This window comes from Heterocephalus glaber, unplaced genomic scaffold (genome assembly GCF_053883595.1).
Source record: "Heterocephalus glaber isolate CG9 unplaced genomic scaffold, H.glaber_assembly_v1.0 deba00001586, whole genome shotgun sequence".
NCBI classification, from domain to species: Eukaryota; Metazoa; Chordata; class Mammalia; order Rodentia; family Bathyergidae; genus Heterocephalus; species Heterocephalus glaber.
The window spans coordinates 3,720,193-3,732,328 of record NW_028258364.1 but is presented as its reverse complement, the minus strand read 5'-3'; the positions used below and the strand labels follow the sequence as shown (position 1 = coordinate 3,732,328).

General features: G+C 38.2%; 1 protein-coding gene across 2 annotated transcripts; it reads right to left on the bottom strand.

The window, feature by feature from the left end:
* Positions 1 to 1,010: 1,010 nt before the first annotated feature.
* Bbs12 (Bardet-Biedl syndrome 12) lies at positions 1,011 to 11,764 on the bottom strand. 2 transcript variants are annotated; one of them, XM_004854939.4, is made up of 3 exons: positions 11,521 to 11,764; positions 9,480 to 9,579; positions 1,011 to 3,227 (listed from the first exon to the last, which is right to left on the bottom strand). In XM_004854939.4, exon 3 carries the CDS (start codon positions 3,211 to 3,213, stop codon positions 1,087 to 1,089), a length of 2,127 nt encoding a protein of 708 aa, XP_004854996.2. In that variant the 5' UTR covers positions 3,214 to 3,227; positions 9,480 to 9,579; positions 11,521 to 11,764; the 3' UTR covers positions 1,011 to 1,086. The 2 variants fall into 2 exon arrangements, with proteins under 2 accessions (XP_004854996.2, XP_004854995.2); XM_004854938.4 differs by lacking the exon at positions 9,480 to 9,579 and having other exon boundaries at positions 11,521 to 11,763.
* Positions 11,765 to 12,136: the final 372 nt, after the last annotated feature.

Below are 12,136 nucleotides of genomic sequence, written 5' to 3'. Positions count from 1 at the left end.
GAGGACATAGTAGGAAGGCTCAGATTGGATGGTGCCATCGTAATCTTGGACTTCCAGGCCTTCAGAACTGAGGTAATAAATTCGTTATTAAATTACCCAGTGTGGTATTTCGTTATGGCAGCATAGAGAACTAAGGCAGTCTGTTTTCATCTTTGCTTATACTTAATTTGATATTAAGTGGCTTCTCTTTTTCCCTAACCATGTACAAGGATTTTTGTGGATCCCATCAAAGGAAGGGACACCTGTGGAGATGGGGATGGGCCAGTGTTAATTTTTCAGTTTCATTACTCCAGTGCTCTCTGCTGTTCTTAATGAAGGGCTGAAATATAGCCTGGGTAGCCTTCTGTGCTTACCAGAGTTAAGTCTGGTAGGAAAGATTTTCTATCTCCATCTATGTTTCCTAAAGTTTAAGGAACCTTGTCTCTGAGATTACATTTATTTTCAGTGACCTTATTCCAACTAGGTCTCCTGCCAATCCCAGCCTAATAAAAATGACATGAATTCCTGGAAGAGGTTATCCACCTCAGAGTCTGAGCATCCTTTGCATACTAATTGGGTATGCCAAGAATGCAAAGACTTGATTCATCTTTATCCAATCTATGTCCAGTGTTTATGTTTATACTAAATGACCTTGAAGTATGTGATAACAGCTCCTGCTGGACAAAAAAGCTGGACTGTTTCTGCTAATTAAAAAGCAGAGAATATCCCAAGCTCAGGGTTCCTCTCCAACAACAAAATCCACTGTGTGTAGGTTCTCACTGACCCTGTGGTACTCAGAAAAAGAGGGAATTAACGAAAACTAACATAAAGCTCTAGGTATAGCTTTTGCTGTTGAGTAATAAAAGGCATTTTCCTCTCACTTAGGTGTTTTATACATCTTATGTAGAGTCCTATGAAACAGCAACAGACTAATTTGTTAGTTTACCAGTAACGTATATTCTCAGACCCTGCAGTTACTGACAGACATCAATTTTCTTCTTCTTGGTAAGCAGCTAGCATTTTCGGCTCTATGACTTTACCATTAATAAATTTATTATTAGCATGATCTATTACAAAGGATTATTTTTCAAAGACATAACAATAACATTACAAAAATAAAAAACCCTCTAATTTCTGTGAATTTATCTGTACATGTCCAAGTCCAGTAATAATTTCACTGTCTGTTTGCAGCACTAAGAGTACTAAGTCCAGTGCTCGGCGCCATGCCTCAATCTTTGGTGTAACAACATCATAAACTCTTGGAAACTGCTCCAGTTTGTTTGAAATGCTTGAATTAAAAATTCCACTAGCTAGTTTACTATATTCTTTCAAGATATAAGATGAAGGAGAGCCAGAGCCTATAGCATTTTGTAGATGATGCTGAATGAATGTGCTGGCTTCCAATTCTGATGAGTAACTGGCAGTGTTATATAGGAGAACTGAGAGGTATTTGTACCATCCATTTGCCAGGCACTTAAGCACAGTTGGTCTGTATATTGCCAGAGATGAAGCTAGCCAAGAGGAAGTATCACGAAGCCATCCCAAACAGGCACGGTCTCCTTTTTGGAGAGGCTGCTCAGCAAGAATTTGAAGATGGCTAAGACACAAAAATTCAACTGCACTGCCTCCAAGGAAGACCTTTTCCTCTTTTAGAGCATGATATATACGATATGCACATGTCCAGAACCTATCTTCTTTGGTTTGCATCTGTGCACTAACTGGGCTAGCGAGCACTGCTGTAATCAAATTAATTCTTTCTGTTTTTAATAAGACTGGGATTCTATTGTTCCTATCTACAACATCCAAGGGTTTTCTCCAGAAGGCCACAGAGATCCCATTGCCCACACAGTCTTCATTCACTTGTGTGATATAGGCCACCTGCACTGCTCCTGTGGCCTCTGCGAAAGCCTGTATCACATGGCCATTCACTGACCCAACAACCAGCCGCTTACTGTGCATGCATTTTTCAGTCAAGTGTTCAGATACATTTCCTTTTACCAGGATGAGATTCACATTGAACTGGATTAACAGTTGTAGTACATGATTTGCCCACAGTTCTTCGGAGCTGTCTTCTTGAAGCTTCACGCTATCTAGCACTGTTTTAATATTTGTAGACTTATTAAATCCCAGGTGGCGATAGCTCTCTGTGAGGTCACCCTCAATAAGAACTACCCGAATAGGCTGATTCTGCAATTCCTTAATCAGAGCAGCACAGGATATTGACACCAGCATGATATATCCTGGACAAACACAAGAAAAGGTTTCAGGTAAGCCTGGTAGAGTGCAAGTGAAGAGTCTTGAAATGTCAAACACAAATGGCACTCCACAGTTGCCTTGTTGCATACAAGCATTCTGATACTGCAGCCGTACTGCTTCTTCTACCAGTTTCATGCTGCTATGATCACCATGACTCAAGCCCACTGCCAACTCAGCCAGATCATCACATCTGTAAGTTTGGAAAGTAGTGGCACCACGCTGTTCCTGAAATCTATCTGGCTTGTGTATTCCTTGATTATTATCTGTCCTGTTAAAATGCCTACTATGGATAAATATAGATTTTCTGAAGGTGTCTGTATGTAGACTATTCTTCAGAGTTTGTGATGTGTTTTCACCTGCTTCAATTTTAGCATCAGGTTGGAAGAACTTAGGTGATTTAATAGGTCTCCTGGAAAGATTGTAAGTGGTTAACTGAGGTACACCATCTCTGTGATCATGCTCTTCCTGTACTGAACTAGCACCTGAAGGGTCTTGTAGAAAAGGACACAAACTGACACTAACTGTCTCAAGTTCAGAAATTGCCTTTGTGCTGCCCATATGGTCAAATATATTGTGGACAGGTACCTGAAGGGAAACAACCTCTTCACTACAGGAGTTCAAGGCTTCTGACATTACTGAAACAATTATTGCAATGGGGACACCCAGGTGGAGACATTCTTCAACAGCACTGCTCCATGCACCAGCAAGAAACAAAAGAGTGGTGGCTCCAGTTCTATATGTGTCATTCTGTGCTTGAACTGCTTCATTGAGAAGTTGCCCTGTGGCACTGGTCATCTCTAAACTTTCAAGAAGCCTTACTGTTGAGCTGACTAATACACTTTCATGACATTCTTCATCAGTAATAAATTTTGATGATTTTACTGGGCCTAGGAATGTTCTTCCTGTTTCTGCAAATGAAGAAAGCTGCTGAAGTCCCATGTGCCTTCTTTTGTTCATGACCCTGCAAGCCATCACCATGAATCATCCATCACCTGCAAATAAAAAACTTGGAACTTTATTCACTGTGATTCTTGGTTCATGCTATATAGAAAGAAAAGTAAGATACAGTTCCTGTCTTTAAATATAGTTACCATTAAATGTAGTCACTTGCAAGGATGTAGTATAATATTAATGATGGGTGCAGGGCATGAAGGATGACCACTTCACCCAAAAGGGGAAACAAAGCACACAGCAACAGGTACTGTTTCAAAAGAAGGCACCCCATGGAATGAGTCTTCAAGGATAACTTGAAAGAATTAGCATGCTGAAGGAGATGGTAGTAAATGCCATATATGTGAAAAAACACAGTGTTTTGGGGTAATACACGCAGTTTGGTGTTATGGGAATATAAAGAATGCAGTAGGGAATAGTAAGAGATGATGCAGTTTGGTATTTTGTGAATCTAAAGAATGCAGTGGGAAACAGTAGGGGATACTTCAGAAGAGGAAAGGAGCTGGATTATGAAGGGCATTGTGTATTATGTCAAGAAGCTTACATTTGATCCTATCATGGAGACCACTGAATTGTTTTAAGTAGATTAAGAAACCACCTGAAATGGGGCTTCAAAGTTTGTGCTTCTGAGTCTAGAAGTCTGGGCTTGACTTTGGCTCTACTGCTTCTTAGCTGGGTACCCATCAGCAACTTATCTGACTACCCTAACTCTCAATTTCCACATAATAAAAATGGGGAAGATAATAGATTCACAGAGTTATTATGAAGAATAAATATAGTGCTTAGAACAGTGCTTGGCATATACTGTCTATGAGGGCTTGCTTTAATAATAACAATATCAATAATGGTTTAGATCTATTTCCGTTCTGATAACAAGTTTAGACGACTAACGGGCTGAGTGCCAGACTGCAGGTAGAGGGCCAGTTAAGAATCTTCTACAGTTATCTAGATAAGAAATATGAAAGCAGATGGAGGGACAGAGATGGATTTGATTGATGATTATATTACAAAGAAAAGGACAGTGCTATTTAAAGGGAGGCTCAAGAGCAGCTGGATTAATCTATATAATATTTGAAACAAATATAAAAATGAATAGGAAATGGTAAGAGAAAGACTATATAGCTCAGTAAAAACAAACTTTAAACATGGTGTTCTCTAATTGAAAAGCCATTTGTAATAAAGTCGTCTGCCTTGTGAGGCATGAGTTCCCTGTTACACAAAGTACTGAAGAGAAGTCTCTTCACCTCTAATACTTCAGGGTTCTTTGAATCACATGTTTAACCACAATTTTTAAAATCTCAAATATTAAAAAGCAAAGAAGAAAGATTTTTGCTTTTCCGCTACTACCAGCCATAACATTAATACACTTGTTTCTCTAATACCTAAATTCATCTTTGAAACTGAAGAGCATCATAGTTCAAGATACATCTCAAGATCAACAGAAGACACTATTTCTCAAGTGTGGCTTCCTATATGCTTTCTGGGACTAGGGAGGAAAACTAGGACAGCCTAGGAAACTATGTATTAGATTTGACTCAGTTTCAAATTCTCTTTTGTGAAAATTTCAGTTCTATATTCCTAGATAGCATCAAAATGTAACATCACAATATACTCTAGGACTCTAACTTCGACAATCCTGAGACCCATCGTGTCTTATAACTATCTGATCTTGCCACATTTTACTGTCCTTCACCTCTTCTATACCATCAACTCCCTACCTGGTTTCAGTTTCTTTGGTCAATTATTACAAACATTTCCTTGCACAAATATCAATTTTTAGTCTTTTGCCCCTTAAAAAAAATTTTTTTTTTGAGACAGGGTCTCACTATGTAGCTCAGGCTTGCCTCGAACTCATGGTGATCCTCCTGTCTCAGCCTCCCAAATGCTGGGATTACAGGCATGTGCCACCACGCCTGGTGCCCCTCTTTTATTTCATTATACTCACCCTGCAAAGCTATTAATCTTGGTGAACTCCAACTGTCTACCCCATGCTTCCACTGGTGCAGCAGACCACACACACACACACACACACACACACACACACACACACACAAAACCATGTTCACTGGTGTCATTTTTGGTTCATGACCTCAAACCTCAGGTGGCCCTTAATACTGCCTAGCAATCTATTTACCTAAGCCATTTATCTTTTTAAAAAATTTTGTTATTGTTTTCTGTGTCCTATGTAGGAAAGTTTTGCCTACTTTTATGTAAAAAATATATTCTATGTTTCTTTTAAGATTCATGGTTTTAGTCCTTTAAAAAACTGGGTGAAATTCATCTAATATAAACTTAACTATTTTAAACTGTACAATTCAGGGGCATTTAGAACATACACAGTGTTATACTACTACTACCTCTTATTCCCAAACCCTTCAGCTATTAAACAGTCACTCTCTGTTCCCTTCTTTCCCAGTCCCTGGCAATCACCGATTTGCTTTCAGTCTCTATCACTTAACTATTCTTGATATTTTATATAAACAGAATCATGTGACCTTTTATCTTTCATTTAGCATAACGTTTTTGAGGTTCAACTGCACTATAGTATGTATCAGTACTCCATTCCTTTTTTGTGGTTGAGTAATACTCCACCACGTGTATCACATTTTATATATCCACTCATCCAATGATAACGATTTGGGTTGTTTTACCTTTTGACTACCAGGAATTGTGTGGGTTAGCATTTATGTGTGCGTGTTTGAGTACCTGTTTTCAATTCTTTTGGATATAAAGTTCCCAGAAGTGAAATTGTTGGGTCATATGGTAATTCTATGTTTAAGTTTTTAAGGAACTGCCGAATTTTTCCATAGCAGTTGAACATTTCCACCAGCAATGTACCAGGGTTTCAATTTCTCCACACCTTCACTGTATTAGTTTCTCAGGGCTGGTACACCAAATTACTACAAAGTATTGGGAGGCTTAAAACAATACACATTTATGCTCTCATGGGTCTGGAGTCTAGAATCTGAAATTAAGATTTTGGCAGGGAAGTGCTCCCTCTTAGGACTCTAGGGAAGAATCCTTCTTTGCCTCTCCCAGCTTCTTGCTGCTCCAGGCAGTCCTTGGCTTTGAATTGTGTAATTCTAATCCTAGCCTCTGTTTCAAATGGTTATTTTATAATCATGACACTAGTTGTTGGATTTAGGACCCCTGAATCCGATGTGATCTCATCACTAATTACATCTACAAAGACACTATTTTCAAATAAGATCATATTCTGAGATACTAGGAGGACATGAATTGTATGTGTTCGTGTGTGTGGTGGCACTATTTAGTCAGTAGTATTCAAAAGCACTTACTGTTATTTATGCAAAATTAAAGACATCCTAATGGATGTGAAGTGATATCTCTGTGGTTTTGACTTGTATTTTCCTAAAGACTAATGAGTAGTACTTGAGAATCTTTCCATGTGTCTGTTACCCATTTGTATGTCTTCTTTGGAGAAATGTCTATTCAAGTAATTTGTCTATTTAAAAACTGGATTGTTAGTTTTGCTGTTGTCAAGTTGTAAGAATTCTTTCTATAATATTCTGTATGTTAGACCCTTATCAAAGAACAGTCAGCCCTTCTGTATCAGTGATTTCCATATTTGTGGATTCAACTAACTATGGATGGAAAATGGGAAAAAACTTGTCTCTGTACTGAACATGTATGGACTTCTTTTATCTTATTATTCCTTAAACAATACAGCATAACAACTATTTACACTGTATTAGTTATAAATGATTTTAGAGACGAGTTAAAGTTTATGGGCAGCTGTGTGTAGGGTATATTCAAATACTACACCATTTTATGTAAGGAGCTTATGCCCCAGTGGATTTTGGTATCCACTAGGGGCTCCTGGAACCAATTCCTCCAGATACTAAGGGACCACTATATTTGATGTGCAAATACATTGTCTCATCCTGCATATAAAAATGTCTAGTTTTTTGACTCTACACTTTGATGCACCAAAGTTTTTAATTTTGCTGGTCTTATTTATGTTGCCATTCATGCTCTTGGTATCATATCTTAGAATCCACTGCCAAATCTAAGGTTATGCATATTTAATTCAATGTTTTATTAAAAGAGTTTCATTCACCTCTTAAATTCATCTCTTATATTTGGTTTGTTGATCAATTTTGGGTCATTTTTGTATATGTTGCATGGCAGAGGTCTAACTTCATTCTTTTACATATGGATATACAATTGCCTTGGCATCATTTGTTGAAGAGAGTATTTTTTCCTCAATTGAGTGGCCTTAGCACCTTTGTCAAAAATCAACTGGCCACCCGTGTATGGGTTTATTTCTGGATTCTCAATTCAGTTCCATTGGTCTATGTATGCATTTTTTGTGAGTATCATCTTGTTTTTAACTGCAGATTTGGAGTAAGGTTTTATGTCAGGAAAAATGAGTGAAACTTTGCTCTTCTCCTTACATGTATGTTTATAATTTAAACTGTTTTTTGTAAATGGTGTGAGGCAAAAAGTCCGCCCCCCTTTATGGCTATCCAGTTGCTCAAAGAATTATTTGTTGAAAAACAAGTTTCAAATAACAAAACTGACTTTTTTGTTTTTGTTCTTCATTTCTAATGTATGAACTCACTGTATATGAGGCACTTTACATGTATTATATGATGTAGCTTTCACAATAATGAGATGAGGTAGGTGCTACAACTGGCCTATTTTAGTGATGTAGAAAATGAAGCACAATATTTAAGTAACATGTACAGAATTTCATAGCTAGTAAATAAAAGGGTATGGAATAAAACCCAGGTTTGTCAGATTCTAAAGTCTATGCTATTAACTACCACACAGTAGTACCTCCTGGTTGCCTCACTATCCAGTATGATAGTATCTTATTCTTTCTTTATCTTTAGAATTTTCTACTTCATTTCCCTCTTTCAATCTCTCTTCTAAGCCTTGTTCATATACTGCTTATGGTCTACTGTCTATACAATGCTTAACACAAGATATTTTTACACGAATGGGAAAGAATTTAGTGCAAAAGGAAAAAATCATGGGCTCTTTCAGATTTAGTCTGTATTGAATTTACAAGATTTCCCAAAGAAGGCATGAAATTATTTAAACAAAACTAATCTACAAAAAATTCATAAAGTTGATTCCAAATAAACAGTCAAAGAAGATCTGTTTCAGCATTTGAAGAAGCTATTCCAAATCTGAGTGGTAACTGAAAAATAGTCTTAGAATTCTAAACTTTGGAAGAGCTCTTAAATTATTATTTTGAAGAGGCTGCAATGAGCTACCATGAACACAAAATAAAAACTGAAAACAATTCTTCATCTTCTAAGGGGTTGAGTATAAAAAAAGCAAAAACAGTGAAGGGGATGGTGAAATGGATAATTTCAAAGATAATAAGTGCCTTTGGCAACTATTCTTGGCACTGCACTGACACATTCTCATTCTTGTCCTGCTATGCATCAATGCCAATGTTTCCACAAACAGTTCTCTGTTTTTATTACTTGCTAGCTTAATATTGCTTTAACTTTTAAAGTACGTAATGGAAGAGCAGAGTCAGACTATTTAACTGGGATTTTGACAGGAGAAGAAGTTTTCTTTTCATAAAATATCATCTCACTATTTAAAAACAACTCAGAAGACAGTCTTCTTTGTTTGACACAGGAGTCCCTTTCAAAAATAAACTCAGATCTGAAATGCTCAAAATCCTGCAAAATTTCCCCAATTCACTCCAAGTGAAAAACCACAGTCTTTACAATGCCCTCATGTGTTCCTCTCCCTGACACACCTCCTCCTACTCCTACACTTTGCTTTCCCCTCCTATTTGTGCCTGGGACATACAAGGCATGCTCCCTACACTAATGTTTCTGTTTTAGTGGTTCCTGCTTCCTGGAGTGCTCTTTTCCAAGAAATGTACTGCCTCAACTCCTTCAAATATTTTCTTAAATCTCCTTTCAATGAATCTTACCCTGAGCATCCTATTCATTATCACAAACTGTTCTTTACCCTCTATACTCTGTATACCCTTTATCTGCTCTTTTCTTCTGTAATGCTTATCACCTTATAAAATAGTGTATAGTTCATGGATTATTTATGGATTATCACTCTGTTGGTATGCTATTTTCAGTTGAGCAATCTTAGTCATCAAGGTACCCAAGTACCTAGAAGAATATTGCCCAATAATGCTATTGGAGGCACTCAATAAATATTTGACAAGTGAATGAATCAGTGTTTTTCACCACATTTGGTATCCTAAATTTAAGTACAAAACAGAAAGAAGAGAAGACAGATGCCACTGGTAGTATTCCTCCAGCATGAATCTGAGTTTCAACTACCTCTTGAGTTGACGTGATTCCTATTTGGCATTGCCTTAGTTGAAGCTCTGTAATTACTTTTAAAGAGGGTTTCTCCTTCATGTGGTTGTCAGAATTGTCTCTGAAAAAGCAAAATAAATGTAATAAGACATTGCCAAAAACATTTATTTATCTTAGAAAATAAAGTCTTTGCTTTTTTTAAATCTAGGTGTTCTATAACCTAACCTCAACCTTATTTATCAGACTCCTCTTCTACCTTTTCTTAAAAATTCCATGAACTTGCCAGAATGTATCCTTTATTGTCACTTTGTACATGTTACCTCTGCATTGAACAGCCTATCTTTTCTTCACCTCCTTCAATTCTACATCTGTCACAACCTAAGACAAATGCCACAAATTTGATATAGCTCTCTCCAAGGCCTCAGGGACTAGCCCTTCCTTTCCATGCTCCCAAAGCAGTAGTAACCTGTATTTAAAACACTGTTATTTATCTTTTTGTCTATTTCCCCCACTAATCTATGGGTTCCTGTGCTTTACTAATGTTTTATACTCTAAGTCTACCCCAACTCCTTTCTGATTCATTCAGTAGTTGGCATAGTGTATGACATGTAGAAAGCATCTAATGAATTGGGTAGATTTAAGAATGACTATGGGCTTAATATTTTCCTAGATTATTGTTAAAATTCTATTATAAAATCAAATTGGTAACTGCTATTTTCAAGACTGAATATACCTTAATAAAAAACTGGAATCTTAGCCTATCATTAGAATATTACTAGAACATCATAAATATGAGAGTTGAAATCACAGTGATGTAAAAACAGGCTAGCATAATTGTTTGGCTTTTTTTTTTTTTTTTTGGTACTTGTGCTTGTGAGGCAGCCTGCGGCACCACTGACCTAAATCCCCTGCCCTGTTTAACCTTTTAATTGTCACTAGATCTAGGAAAGCCTAGAAACTGGAATTAACTTGGGTATACAGTTAGTCAATATTCATTTCTAGGTCTTAGAAATGCCTTTCAAATTAATGTTAAAGATGAAGTTGACTGATCAACAGCAACTTTCCAGGTGAGATAAATAGGCTGAAAAACCATTATACTTACATGACTTAACATTTTACTTAATTCACAAAATGTCCTGAATTTATATAATTTTAATTTTTACTGAAAAATCACTTCTAATGTTAAGACAACGTTACCTATTTCCCAGAAGCCTAAGGAGATTAAATGATTACAGCTGGGGATTTAACTCAGCAGCACTGCACCTGCCTTGCAAGTGCAAGGTCCTGAGTTGATCCCCGGTACCAAAAAAAAAAAAATGGTTGCGGTGTTTGAGTGTCTGCCTGCGATATAATGGAACAAGACAGACTAATAGCTTTGGGAAACGTGTCATGATTCATTTACTAATGTATAAAGAGTGATTTGGAAGGCTGCTTCAGGAATGTACTTTGCATATTTTTTCTGCCCTACCTTCAAAGAGATAAGGGAAATAAAGGAAAGAAAGTCTAGGCAAAAGTTAATATTCTTCCTAACGTTGGAGAATTCAGTATGATCTTTAGAAATGTAAATATTTATTCTAGAGAAGGATTGCAGGAGGCATGAAAGGGGTCCTAATATACAAGCAATCAAAGATTAGGAGTTTTGAGACACCATCACCTCTTCATTCCTACCCCTACAATACCATACCATGTGTAAAAGTCCTCTCCTATTCAGTGAAGTTTCTTGTATATTCCAAGACCCTCCCGCCCTCAATCCCACTTCCTTTCCACCATTCCTACCATTCGGCAGTCCTATTCCCTGCACTGTGGTGCCTACTATGGCAGAATCCCTGTCGTCCAAGCAGGCGGGAAATGGCTAAAAGCCCAGGCATCGTGGGAGCTGAGAAATGTCTAACTGCGCGGAGAGGACAGTCCTCTCCCTCTGCAGTGCTTCTTGCAGGGTGCTGGACCAATTTATCCCAGGCCAGCAGACTATATTCTCATCCTTTCCGGAACGGAAGAGGTCACAGAAGCAAACAAGGTTTCCACCAGAGTTAGCAGTCTGAGGAAGAAACTCGCTACTAACCTCACGCCTTTCTCCTCTTCCAGGGTGGGGCTAGAGTCTCCGGCTTCCCACCGCAGGGGCGGTTCTGGCTGGTACAGGGACTCAACCGGCCTGCTAAACTCCGGCCGCTTCCCTCTCAGCAGCTTGCGCAAGTGCGAAGGGGCGGTCTAGTCGTTTAAGAAATGCAGCCCCAGAGGAAACTTCCGCTTAGCGGTGGGCGGAGAAAGGAGGGAGCACCACGCTATTGGTAGGGAGTAGAAGGAGGCGAGCCTCAAGTGCCTTCTTTTTGACTATTGGATAGAATGACCGTCAATCAATACGGCTGGGAGGGCGGGGATTGTGACGCTAGAATTGCTGCCTTAGCAACGGTTTCCTAGCTACGAAAGCAGCGGTTGCTCTATGCTGAGGGGCGGGTTGACGCTAGGAGTCCCTGGCTGAGGGAGCTAGTTGGGGACTTGGTGAGTGCGATGCTATAACCTCCTTAGAGTGGGGCTGGGCAAGGAAGGAATTTTGTTTAGCTTATGAAATGTATCATTTTCATTTGTTTCATAATCCTCGAGGGTCATTAGTAACCCTCTTCATGTCACCAAATAGGAGCGTATTTTCAGGAACTCTAGCAATAGATGAGCAAGTCTCC

Coding starts and splice junctions, on each gene's coding strand:
- Bbs12 (XM_004854939.4), bottom strand. CDS start 3,213: ATGGTGATGGCTTGCAGGGTCATGAACAAAAGAAGGCACATGGGACTT.